At 56.2% G+C, this 13,293-nt stretch overlaps 1 protein-coding gene across 1 annotated transcript in view; it reads left to right on the forward strand.

Moving 5' to 3' along the window:
- Nucleotides 1-13,293, forward strand: part of TFCP2L1 (transcription factor CP2 like 1) — a 45,257-nt gene that overhangs the window by 19,934 nt on the left and 12,030 nt on the right. Inside the window, exons 3-7 of the mRNA XM_041000199.1 lie at nt 7,285-7,361; nt 7,719-7,824; nt 8,267-8,373; nt 10,119-10,271; nt 12,521-12,631. Of these exons, the coding sequence (XP_040856133.1) occupies nt 7,285-7,361; nt 7,719-7,824; nt 8,267-8,373; nt 10,119-10,271; nt 12,521-12,631 (554 nt within the window). The remainder of the gene's footprint in view (nt 1-7,284; nt 7,362-7,718; nt 7,825-8,266; nt 8,374-10,118; nt 10,272-12,520; nt 12,632-13,293) is intronic.

A 13,293-nucleotide genomic window follows, 5' to 3' on the forward strand; every position in this document is an offset into this window, starting at 1 on the left:
CCTGGAGCTGCTGCCCGTTCTCCCACACAGGTGGAGGGCCCCAAGCGTTGTGCCATCTTCTGGGAGCTGGACTGGAAGTGGAGCAGCCGGAACATTTGTGGGCACTCATTCAGGTGCTGTGCCACCACTCTGGCACCTGATGTAGATATATTCCTTGGCACTGTTCTGTTGTGGTGCCCAGAACACGGGTTTAAGTCACCTTAACTTGGCAGTGTGCTCAGAGTACTGGACACAGGAGCCTGGCCTCAGTTCACACCGTGGTTTCTCATTCTTCTTCTTTTTTTTTTAAGCGACCGCAACGGCCGGAGCTGCGCCGATCCGAAGCCAGGAGCCAGGAACTTCTTCTGGGTTGCCCACGTGGGTGCAGGGTCCCAAAGCTTTGGGCCATCCTCGACTGCTTTCCCAGGCCACAAGCAAGGAGCTGGATGGGAAGTGGAGCTGCCGGGATTAGAATCAGTGCCCATGTGGGATCCTGGGGTGTTCAAGGCGAGGACTTTAGCTGCTAGGCCAGCATGCCGGACCCTTCTCATTCTTTAACCTTCAGGCCATCCCAGCTCAGGGAACTGAGAGTATTCGGCATCAGGAGCTGGGAGCCCCAGGAAGGGGAGGCCTTAGATCTGTGAAAGAGGGTCCTAAGACAAAGCAGAATCCAGGCCAACTGTGCTTTTCAAGTGGGGACTGCGGGGCCACGGGAGGTCGGGGTCTGTGGGCACAGGGCTGGGCCAGCCACAGGAGGTCGGGCTCTGTGGGCACAGGGCTGGGCCGGCCACGGGAGGCTGAGGTCTGTGGGCACAGGGCTGGGCCAGCCACAGGAGGTCGGGGTCTGTGGGCACAGGGCTGGGCCGGCCACAGGAGGTCGGGGTCTGTGGGCACAGGGCTGGGCCAGCCACGGGAGGTCGGGGTCTGTGGGCACAGGGCTGGGCTGGGGTCTGCGGGCACAGGGCTGGGCTGGGGTCTGCGGGCACAGAGCTGGGCTGGGGTCTGCGGGCACAGGGCTGGGCTGGGGTCTGCGGGCACAGGGCTGGGCTGGGGTCTGCGGGCACAGAGCTGGGATGGGGTCTGTGGGCACAGGGCTGGGCCAGCCACGGGAGGTCGGGGTCTGTGGGCACAGGGCTGGGCTGGGGTCTGCGGGCACAGGGCTGGGCTGGGGTCTGCGGGCACAGAGCTGGGCTGGGGTCTGCGGGCACAGGGCTGGGCTGGGGTCTGCGGGCACAGGGCTGGGCTGGGCTGGCCAGAGCTTCACTGTTGTGGAACTTTGTGGAAGTTGCTCCTCCGAAGGGGTGTCACTGGCTTTCCTCTGTGAGTGGACCAGACAGAGCAGGCACGGGCTGATGTGTGACCGCTGGCTGTGTTCACCCTGCTTCCTTGCTTTCAAGGTCATCCTCTTTTTCTTTTCTTCTTCTTCTTCTTCTTTTTTTTTTTTTTAAAGATTTATTTATTTGTATTGGAAAGTCAAGTTTAACAGAGAGGAGGAGAGACAGAGGAAGATATTCTATCCATTGATTCACTCCCCAAGTGGCTGCAACAGCCGGTGCTGCACTGATCTGAAGCCAGGAGCCAGGAGCCTCCTCCAGGTCTTCCATGTGGGTGCAGGTCCCAGGGCTTTGGGCTGTCCTCTGCTGCTTTCCCAGGCCACAAGAGGGAGCTGGATGGGAAGTGAGGCAGCTGGGATTAGAGCTGGCATCCATATGGGATCCCGGCATGTGTAAGGTGAAGACTTTAGCTGCTAGGCTATCGTGCAGGGCCCATCCTCTTTTTTCTTGATCTGCATCTCTGAATTCTAAAACAAGGGCAGATTTTTTAAAAGACTTATTTGTAAGGCAGAGCTATAGAAAGAAAGGAAGAGGCAGAAAGGAGATCTTCTGTCTGCTGGTACACTCCCCAAAGGGCCACAAGAGCTGAGCAGGAGCTAGGAGCCAGGATCCTGGTCTTCCACAGGGGCCCAAGCATCAAAGCAGCTTCTGTTGCTTTCCCAGGCACATTGGCCAGGGAGCCGGATCATAAGTGGTGCAGCCAGGACTGGAACTGGCGCCCTGCTCTCTGAACAGTGTCCTAACATGCTACACCAAACTCTCCCCAGAGCAGGTTTTGTCATATTCTTTAGTGGCATTTCCACCCAAGACCACTGTGGCTTGTAGGGAACAGACTGAGCCTTCCCTGGGGTGAGAGTTGGGCCTCGTTCTGCCAGAGGTAGACCCTGTCAGTGTGTGGCACAGAAGCAGGTGCAGCAGCCAGCAGGTGGGATGTGGCCGAGTGGGGCAGGTTGTAGAAGCAAGCCGAGCGTGAGAGCTGGTGTCTCCTGGTCAGGTCACGGCTACAGGCCTGGGGGGCTATGGACTCTCCGTGGGCAGGACAGTTTTCAGGGAGTGCCTCTTCTTGTAAGCACCCAGGGAACCAAGCTGCTGGCTGTAATTTTTTTGGTCCCATCTCACTGCCTCCCTCCACTTCCTTGCCTCCACTCACCACACAGCACCGTGGCTTTTGCTAAGCACCTACTGTGTGTACATGGGGCCGCAGAGGCACCGAAGGAGCCCTCTCCAGGACTCCCGCTTGTCCCCCGTGGTGGTACTGACAGCCTGGAATTGTTGGCTCAGAAAGCCTAGGTCCCTGCAGAATAGTTTCCCGAGGTTTGCCATGCTGAGCGGCCTAGATGCCTGGGGACCCAGGCGTGTGAGTGGGGAAGGAAGGTGGCGCAGTGGGAGGTGTGAGGCTCGGGTCCGTGCTGTGGAGCAGGAGGCTGTCAGGCCCAGCGGCCGTGGCGCCGGCTGTAAGCTTTGCTGTAAACACTGCGCAGAGCTGACCAGTTAGGGTCCGCGTGCTGGGCTAGCGATCGGGTCTCAGTACCCTCCCCTTGTTCCTTGAGCACACACCCTAGATAGGTCAGGAGGGGCGGGAGGCACCACAGTGCTGTGTGTGCCACAGGAGGCTGGACTCTGGGGGTGCAGCTCAAACACCAGCCTTTGCAGAAAGGTGGGCCAGTGGGAGTGCCCCTTCAAAATATTTATTTTATTTTTATTTGGAAGGCAGAGTTAGAAGGATAAGAACACACACACAGCTTCAAACTGCTGCTGCACTCCACAGATGGCTGCAACAGCCCAAGCTGAGCTGATCCAAGGCCAGGAGTCATGTCTCCCACGTGGGTGCGGGGTCCCAGGGCTTGGGCCTTCCTCTACTGCTTTCCCAGGTCATAAGCAGGGAGCTGAGTGGGAAGTGAAGCAGCTGACATTCGAACTGGCACCTGTATGGGGTGATGGTACTGTAGGTGGAAATTAGCTCTTTGTTCCTCCATGCGGGGCTCGAGGGATTTGGCAGGTCTCCTGAGAACAGGCCAGTGGGGCAGGATGGAGCCTGGCATTTAGGACAGAGCCGGCATTTGCTTGTCTTCCCTGTGACGGGTCAGCCCCCAGCAGTTTCGGGCTGGGGCCCCCTGGGTGTGGCCCTGCTCCCCGGCGTGCTGCCAGGCCCCTGGGAGCTCTCACTGGGGCACTGTGACATGTGCACTGCCATCGCTGGGTCCCTCGCGTCCCTGGGACATGCACTGTTGCTCAGCAGGTACCGGATATGAGTGATTCAGTTGTGTTTTTGCTGTCCCTTGAACGATTCTTAGGGATGGTCGCTTCAAGTTGCTACCAGCCCCCTCCTAGTGCTGGGAGCCAGGAATTCCCAGGAGCTCCTTTTTCCTGGGATGCCACTGGGGCTCCTGGTGGCCCCAGGATTCGGCTTGGGGGCTGCATGACTGTGACCTCTGCCTCCACAGGGGCCAACCTCTTTCCTTCTCTGCCCCTGTGTCTCCACCGGTTTGTGTCCTCACTCAGAAGCTGTGTCCTGGGCCCAGCATGGTGGCCCAGCGGCGAAATCCTCACCTTGCAAGCACTGGGATCCCATATGGGTGCTGGTTCATGTCCTGATTGCCCCGCTTCCCATCCTGCCCCCTACTTGTGGCCTGGGAAAGCAGTCGAGGACGGTCCAAAGCCTTGGGACCCTGCACCCGTGTGGGAGACCCGGAAGAGGCTCCTGGCTCCTGACTTTGGCTCGGCTCAGCTCCAGCTGTTACAACCATTTGGAGAGTGAAGCAGCAGATGGAGGCTCTCTCTCCCTGTTTCTCCTTTTCTCCATAAATTTGATTTGCCTTATTAGTATAAATAAATAAATATTTTTAAAGCTGCTTCCCAAGGATAAGGCTGCTGGGAGTTCAGTGGTGGGCCCTCTTGGGGTCTGCCTTCACCTCTGTTCACGGGCTCTAGGTGTTTTTCGTGAACGCTCCCGCATGGCTGGTGTGGGTTGGCCGTTCCTAGTTTGCTGTGTGTGTTCCGTCTTTGTAATGTGAAGTTTCTGTATAGCTGAACTCCCCCGTCTCCTTCCATTCTGAAAGCTTCCTGCTGTAACGTCTGATCAGTCTTCATAGCTAAGATGAAACTGTGACGAACTGGCCAAAGTTAAGGTAAAAATGTGAGGAACTGACCAATCAGAGCTAAGGTAAAGCCAGGAGGAATTGGCCAATCAAAGCGGTGTGTGTAGCCTGAGGTTTTGGGATGCAGGTGCACTGTGGAGTATCTCAACCGAGCTGGTTGCCACATGCCTTACCGTACACGTGTACACGTGTGTGGCTTTCGCTGGTGAGAAAGTCTCTGCTCCCTTGGTGTGATCTCAGGAGCGCAGTACATTGCTGCTAACTAGTCCTCGTGGTGTACAACAGACCACAGTGCAATACTAACTAGTCCCCATGCTGTGCCACAGACTACAGTGCAATACTAACTAGTCCCCGTGTTGTGCAATTGACCCTACAGTGCACTGCTGCTAACTAGTCCCCGTGGTGTACAACAGGCCACAGTGCACTGCTGCTAACTAGTTCCCGTGGTGTACAACAGGCCACAGTGCACTGCTGCTAACTAGTCCCCGTGGTGTACAACAGGCCACAGTGCACTGCTGCTAACTAGTCCCCGTGGTGTACAACAGGCTACAGTGCACTGCTGCTAACTAGTCCCCGTGGTGTACAACAGGCCACAGTGCACTGCTGCTAACTAGTCCCCGTGGTGTACAACAGGCTACAGTGCACTGGTGCTAACTAGTCCCCGTGGTGTACAGTGTTGTACAACAGACACTCCAGTGTGTTGCTGCTAACCAGTCTCCGTGTTGTATAACAGGCTCTTGGGCTTATTCTTTCTGTCTGAATGAAAACTGTCTGTCGACCAACACCCCCAGTTCTCCATTCCCATGAAGAGTTTTGTTTTAATAAGGATCGGAATAGGGGCTGGTGCTGTGACACAGTGGTTGAGCCGCTCTGTGTGGCAGCAGCATCCCCCAAGTGGCATTGCTTTGTGTCCACTTCCAGTCCAGCTCCCTGCTGATGTGCGGAGGATGGCCCGAGTGCTTGGGTCGCTGCAAGCATGTGGAAGACCCAGGAGAAGCTCCTGGCTCCTGACTTCAGCCTGGCCGAGCCAGCCCTGCTGGTAGGGAGCCAGCAGATGATATCTCTTTTGCAAAATATAACAAAAACAAAAGTTCTAGAGAGGAAGATACAGAGAAGGGAGTCATTCACCAAACGGCTACACTGCCTGGGGCTGCGCCAGACAGCAGCCAGGAGCCCAGAATTCCTGCCCGCTGTCCACGAGGATGGCAGGAGCCCATGTCTCTGGCCGTCTTCAGCTGCTTTCCAGGTACCTTAGCGGGCAGCTGGATTGAGAGTCAAGCCCACCAGGGCTTGGATCCTTCCTGCAATGTGGCTGCTGAACCCTAGAACATGGCTTTTTTTTTCTTTTTTAACTTTGATTTATCTGAAGGATGGCTCAACAGAGAGACAGATTAATCGATGTTGCGGTCTATCCCCCGAGTGCCTGCAGCAGCTGAGGCCAGACGAAAGCCAAGAGCCCAGCACTCTCTGCCTCCCAGCGTGGCAGCACTCCCGTACTTGGGCCTCCTGTGCTTCAGCAGGAAGCTGGAGTCACTGTGACTCTGAGTCCGTACAATGTTGTTTTCAGGTTTGCTGTGAGGAGAGGATGTATGCATTGAAAAACAACAGCTGATGTCTCCGTGTGAGACATCACACACTGAGCATGGGAACATTTATCTCTGATCTCCGTAGGCAGCCCACAGGGAGACGTGAGCGCAGTCCGTGCTGGAAACAGTTGGCCGGTTTGGACGATGTCTGACAGTTTCCTCAGACGTCACCACTGGGGGATTCCAGAAGGGAATTCAGGACCTTTCTTTAGGGTTTATTTTAAGTTGTTTTTAAGTTGTATTTTATGTTGTATTTTATTTATCTGAAAGGCTCAGTTACACAGAGGAAGAGGGAGAGAGAGAGAGAGATTTTCTGTCTGCTGGTTCACTCCCCAAATGGCCACAACAGCTGAGGCTGATTGGATTGAAGCCAGGATCCAGGAGCTTGTTCCTGGTCTCCCACATGGTCCAGGGACCCAGGCACTTGGCCCATCTGCTGCACCTCTAAGTGCGTTGTCAAGGTCATGGATCATGAGTGGAGCAGCTGGGACTTGAACTGGTGTCCATGTGGGGTGCTGGCACTGTAGGCTATGCTTTAACCTACTAAGCCGCAGCACCGGCTCCCTCTGTAGGACTTTTATAACTTCTTGTGAATGTCTAATAGTTGGAGGCTTTAGACAGTTCTCTTGCTGTGAAAGTCCTTAGCTGAGTGACAGTATGTGCCAGGGTGTACTAAAGTGTGGTTTAACATTGACTGTCGGGAATGCTGACAACATTTGCATTTACACAGGCTGTCTGTCCTGTGACATGGTGTGCTCTGTTTATTCAAGCACATGTCACAGTTTTCTTCAGATCATTCATAGATGCTTTGAGAGGCTTTTTTATTATGCTCAATTTTCCCCCCATTTATATATCTTAACTGGCTGGTACCAGTTGTATGCCACCGAACAACATCCCCACACCCTTTCAAATACATGGCATTCTTTGACCTGGGGAAAATGCTTTCGTTCTGCCATTCGGGACAATGTTTAACAGGCTCCTCTGTTCCCTGCACCTGCTCAGGCAGGCTCTGGTGGGTGACTGACGCCATGCAGGGGCAAGGGGCGGGCCCGCGATGGACACAGGAAGCCGTGTGTGTCCTGGTGGGGCCTTGCTTGGCATTCCAGCCCAGGGAGGTTGACCCGGTGTACAACTGAGGTGTAGCCGGACGGTCCGACTTGGGGGTCGGACCACACACGCCTTTCTTCTCTGCTCGGGGCCTGAGCAGGCGCGGAGGGCTTGCAGGAGGCCGCCGAGCTTCGAGTTGGGACAGTCGGATGGAAAGTGTATCTTAACCTCTCTGTCCAGGTCAGTCTTATGAAATCCGGCTGCTGGAGAACCGGAAGCTGGGAGATTTTCAAGATCTGAACACAAAATACGTCAAAGTGAGCCCTGGGGTTGTGTGTGTGCTAGGGGTGTGGGCGCCCCGGGAGGGGCACAGGCTAGGGGCGGGGTTCTGAGGGCTGTCGCCCCTTCTCCTGCTGGGGTAGTGGGGAGCAGGCTGTGCACCCACCCACTCATGCCTGTGTTGTGCACGAGGGGTTTCCAAGTGCATCACAAGTGTATGTAAAGCGTTTGGCAGCCCTGTGCTGGGTGGGAGTACTCTGGGCTCTGGGGAAGGGGCCTTATGGGTTGGGAAGCGTGTGCTTGGGTGCATGGGAGAAGCACTGGGATCTGCACAGAGGGCCAGGTCCCTCCTGGCCACCCTGGGCCCCACACCCAGCTGTCCCCCTCCCTCCCAGAGCATCATCCGCGTGGTTTTCCATGACCGCCGGTTGCAGTACACGGAGCACCAGCAGCTGGAGGGCTGGCGCTGGAGCCGGCCCGGGGACCGTATCCTGGACATTGGTGAGTGCCCTTGTAGTGCCCTTGGGCCCTGGGAGGTGGTGGCAGCACAGCCCCTCCTGTCCTGGCCCTGAGGGTGCACACCACCTTTCCCTGTGTGGCGGTGGGCTTCTTTTCAGGGAGGCTTGTAGTAGGGAGCGAATAGTGCAAAGATTCCGAGTGAGGAAGGGCAGGCAGAGAGCTTGGACTCTGGGGGCCCTCGACTGCCACAGGGCTTCAGAGGCTAGAGTGAAGGTGGGGTGTGTGCACCCACGGCCTCCAGGGTCTCTTGCTGCCACTCAGTGCTCCTGCAGCCAGAGCAAGTGGGACAAGGAGCATCCTGAGTTCACAGTGGCTCCCCAGGAGCTGTGAAGAGCGGAGGCACCAAGCTTCCAGCATGATGAGCTGCGGTGCGGGAGCGTGGGCTCTGAGAGATGCTGACTTGCCCTCTTGTATGTGTGCACAGATATCCCACTGTCTGTTGGTATCTTGGACCCCAGGGCCAGCCCGACACAGCTGAATGCAGTTGAGTTTCTGTGGGACCCTGCCAAGAGGGCTTCCGCGTTCATTCAGGTAAGCGAGAGCTGGTTTCTCAGGGGCCCACCTGGCTGCGTCCCCTGGCCTAACGCAGGACTGAGCTCACTCTGGATCCGAGGGCTCCTGGTTTGGGAGCTTTGAGGAAAGGACTTGGAGAAACACAGAATCAATGAGATTTCTTCCTCAAATCAGCATTTCCCAGCATCGAGAAGTAGTTTAAAGGCAAGTGTTTTCCAGTATAATTTCTATTAGGGAACAAGCTGTTATCCAGCACACAGTTTTGCAGCTCTGTCAGGTGGCAGTGGTTAAGGGCGGGGCCTGGGCCTGAGCCTGAGCCTTGTCCTGGGCCTGGTGGAAAGCTGTAACACAGCATCCAGTCAGTGAAAATGATTTTTCTTTAGCATTAATTCAGAAATTTACAATGTGATTGTAATAAATTATAATATAATAGTATTATGCTATTATAACAATAAATACACAGAAGTCTTAAAATTTTGAGGGGGGCCTGGCACAAAGGCCTAGTGGCTAAACCCTTACCTTGCAAGTGCCGAGATCCCATATGGGCACAAATTTATGTCCCGGCTACTCTACTACCCATCCAGCTCCCTGCCTGTGACCTTGTGAATGCAGTCGAGAACAGCCCAAAGCCTTGGGATCCTGCACCCACATGAGAGACCGAGAGGAAGCTCCTGGCTCCTGGCTTCAGATTGGCTTAGCTCTGGCTGTAGCAGATCGGGCCCTGCAATCTTTTTCTCTGTATCTCCTATTCTCTGTAAATTGCCTTTCCAATTAATTAATTAATTAAATCTTAAACAGTTTATGAGAAACTAGGAATTAAGGTATAATGTACATTTTTCTATTAGCTTTTTTTTTTCTAAAAAAATATCTATTTAGAAGTCATGTAGAGAAAGGGAAAAACAGAGAGAGAGAGACTGAGAGAAAAAGAGAGATCTTCCACCCACTGGTTCACTTCCCAAGTGGCTGCAGCACCGAGGCTGGGCCAGGCAGGAGACAGGAACTTCATCAGGGATTCCATGTACCTGGGTACAGGGGCCCGCTGCCTGGGCCGTCCTTCCCAGGCCATTAACAGGGAAATGGACTGGGCGTGGAGCAGCCTGGTTAGTCCTGAACCTGTGCCTACAAGCTGCCATGCCAGCCAGTGGCTTTACTTGCCATGCCACAGCCCATCACTCAGCTTTGGAAGCCTTGTGTAGTGAGGAGCTTCTGTGTCTTGCACCCAAAAGCTCATACCTGAAATGCTTCAGAACCTGAGATGTTGAGCAAGAAGAAACTCAACAATACTGTACTTCACAGCATTTTTGGCTTTAGGATTTTTGGGTTTTAGAAATACTTAATGGTAAAATCTATGTCAATATTCGCTCAAGTCCAAAATGTGAAATATTTCTGATCTCCAACATTTTAGAGAAGGGATGTCAACTCGGACTCCTGGACACATGGCAATTCCTGTAGCTTCTGGTTGTGCTCAAGCCAGCGTGCTGGAGAGCACTTGGGCTGCTCTGAAGTCTGTAGGACTTGCCGGGAGTGGGGTGGGTGCCTGTGGGGACAGTGTCCTGAGCCAGGTGGGCAGGCCTCCAAGCACAGGCATGGAGATGGGAGGTGCATCTTGTCTGCATGGGGACTAGGAGCTATCAGGCCACTGGTGTTGCATGGGGTCTTGGCAGAGCAAAAGGCAGACTAGGAGACTCACATATGGAGCACAGTCCTGGGGAACCCCACCCTGCACCCCTCATCTTGCTGCCTGCTCTCCCCCCTCCTCCCAGGTGCACTGCATCAGCACAGAGTTCACCCCGCGGAAGCACGGGGGTGAGAAGGGCGTGCCGTTCCGTGTGCAGGTTGACACGTTTAAGCAGAATGAGAATGGGGAGTACACGGAGCACCTGCACTCGGCCAGCTGCCAGATCAAGGTGTTCAAGGTAGGAAGCGGGGGTCTTAGCCATGGGGTCCCAGCCACGGGGTCCCAGCCACGGGGTCCCAGCCCTGCCTTACGTGAAAGCGGCTCAACTTTTATCAGGAGTGTCGGGACCCCAGATGTGAGCGTAAGGCTGTGAGGATGGTGTGATCGGCCAATTTGGGATTTTTGTTTCTCCTAAGCATTTGGAATTGCTCCCAAGTGCCTGCTGCTAGGTCCGCTGCCACGGCGCTGGAGGCCTCGCACCTCTCCTGCTTAAGCCCCAAGGCCTGTTTGCCCTCCGTACTGACCTCTTGGGGGAAGAAACATGTTGGGGTGCCCCTGCTGTCTGTCTGCCTTGTCCCTGCAGTCATCTGCCCCAGTTGCTTCCTGAGCATGAAGACCAGTTTTCCCACTTGTTGGCCCGTGTGGTTTCTGGGAGATGCGGGGCATGACCCACCCCTGCAGCCTGGGCAGCTCCAGCAAGTGTCCACGGAGAGAGCAGGGCCACCGCTAGGCAGGGACTGCCCAGATGACCTGCCCCTGAAGCCGTGCTGGCATGCCCCTTCTTTCACACTCAGGAGGATTTGGAACCTGTTGGGGCTGGAGTCACTCTGGACAGGGGCTCACCAGCAGCAACTCTGGGGGCAGCAGTGACCTTCCTGAGCTCAGCTGGGTGGGGAATGGATGCTCACTGGTAGAGCCATGAGCCTGCTGACTGAGTGGCAGGTGGGCCTGGTGTCCTGCTAGACAGGGCAGTGCCACTGCCCAGTCTGTAGCATCTTCTGCAGGCCTGGTGCCCAGGAAGCCCTTGGAAGGAATCTGAGTCATTCGCCACTCACTGCAGGTGTAGGTGCACAGAGGAGTCTGCCTGGTGGATGGTGCTTCTGAGGCTCCCGTTTGAGCCGTGGGGGTAGGACTGGGCTGCCTGAGGCCTGGGGCGAGAGACAGTGCAGCCCTGATGAGGCTCTGAGTGCTCGGCCCCCGTGGCTAGGCGGTGACCCTGGCCCAGCCGGAGAGAGAAGCCAGTGCCTGTTGGGGAGCCTTCGGAAACCTGCTTGGGATTATGAAGCTTCCCAAGGAAGTTGGCCCTTCCACCGTGTTTGTGTCTGTTGCTGCTAGGTAAACTGGGCATCCGAGCGTAAACACCCGTGCGCTCATTTCCTGTCACTGTACTGACGTTCTGAACAGGTCCACATTCCTTCCCAGAGTTGAAGCGAGAATCTATTTCCAAGACTTTTCCGGCTCCTGGGGCCCCTCCATTCCTTGGCTCGGAGTCCCTCACAGCCTGTGAAAGTAGGCATCACCCTGGCCTCCTCTGCCAAGAGCCCTGTGATTCCATGGGGCCTGCCAGACGGTCCCGAGGCACCTTCCTGTATTCCGTGGCAGTTTACTGACCCGCATTCTAAAGTCATTTGGCCTTCAAGCTTGAGCAACTGCGTGCCACATAAGGCCACATAGCCGGTGGGCCCTCCTTGGGGCCAGCCCTTCTGCAGATCTCTTGGCCACGGCCACAGTATTTCTGGGTAGCTGTTCCCTCTGGATGTCTGACAGCACAGCCCGTGGTCCTGGCGCAGCCTGTGGTCACCGCCGTCTGCCAGGTTCAGACCCCACCTGTGGTCCCACTAGCCGGGGAGCACCCTCGGGGCAGCAGTTCTCTTCCTTGCAGGCTGTGCCTTGGTGTGAGATGCTGTGCTATCCCCATGGCCTCTCAGCCTCATGCAAGAGTGTCCCAGTCCAAACTGGGTCCCCAGGGTGCCACCAGCCAGGCTGGGCAGAGCCCTGTGCCGTGCCCATCATTGTTCACATCCTAGTTCCTGGGAACCCTGGCTGCTGGGGTCCAGCAGCTAGGCCAGCAAGGCTTCAGCATGTGGCCAGGACGCCCAGCAGCCCATGCTTCTTCCATGTCCCGTCAGTCATCCCTGTGGTGCTTCCTGACTCCAGGGGAGGAGCGGCTCCTTTCCCTCATGAGCCCCAGTCTCTTCGCAGTATCTCCTTGGAAGCAGCAGAGAGGCCACCGAGAGCCGACTGACAGCCTGTGGGCAGGGAAGGGTGACAGGCAGGAGGCTGATCCCGTGTTGAGCTCCCCCCGTCCGTCTGTTCTGGGCCCTGTGTAAGGTGGGCTTATGTGCTGGCAGCTGTCCCTGCCTGCTGTGCGCTGACCGGCCCCGTGTGCCACCAGCTGTCCCTCCCTGCCTGCTGTGTGCTGACCGGTCCCGTGTGCCTGCAGGTACCCCTGCCTGCTGTGCGCTAACTGGCCCCATGTGCTTGCAGCCGAAGGGAGCTGACCGCAAGCAGAAGACTGACCGGGAGAAGATGGAGAAGCGGACTGCCCAGGAGAAGGAGAAGTACCAACCGTCCTATGAGACGACCATCCTCACAGAGGTGCACAGAGCCCCGGGGCCTCTGCACAGGAGCCAGCTGTGGCTCCAGCCCTGGGGAATTACACTCAATCCTGTCATGGTCCGTCTGATCAGGCCTGCTGTGGGGGAGCTGTCTTGGGTCACTCAGAGCCCTCTGCTGCTTCTGAAGGAATCCACGTGTGCCTCCCCAACTGTGCTTGTTTCCGTTTGCTTACTCACGGGACTCAGAGTGGAACAGGTTTCAGTGTCTGCCTGGAGCTGCCCTGGAGTGCCTGCCCTGATGCACTGTGTGTGTGTGTGTCTGTGTGTGTGTGAGTGCTTGCTGCATACCTGTGTGTCTGTGGCACAGCTCTGTACCCCGCTCTTGTCATCTGGTAGCTGGTCTGGAGGCCCCCACTCCTGCATGGAAGCCTTCTGGTTCGTTGCCCAGCTGTGCAGCATTCCTCTTGGATAGCTTCTTGGCAGGTGGGATGTGGCTCACAGGCTCTTCCGCCTCACACCGTGCGGCTGGGAAGACGTGCATGGGGGAGAGCACCTGGGGTGGACATGGAATGCAGCTGCCAGCCTCTCTCTTGATCCAGTAGCTGTTGGAGTCATTTCCTCTTCGCCCTGACACTGTGCTGGCCTGCTCTCACCAGCATGACGCCCTGGGGGGGCTTCCAAGGCTCTCACTGCTTGGGTCGG

This window comes from Ochotona curzoniae, unplaced genomic scaffold (genome assembly GCF_017591425.1).
Source record: "Ochotona curzoniae isolate NIBS_2020 unplaced genomic scaffold, NIBS_Ocur_1.0 scaffold_2217, whole genome shotgun sequence".
NCBI classification, from domain to species: domain Eukaryota; kingdom Metazoa; phylum Chordata; class Mammalia; order Lagomorpha; family Ochotonidae; genus Ochotona; species Ochotona curzoniae.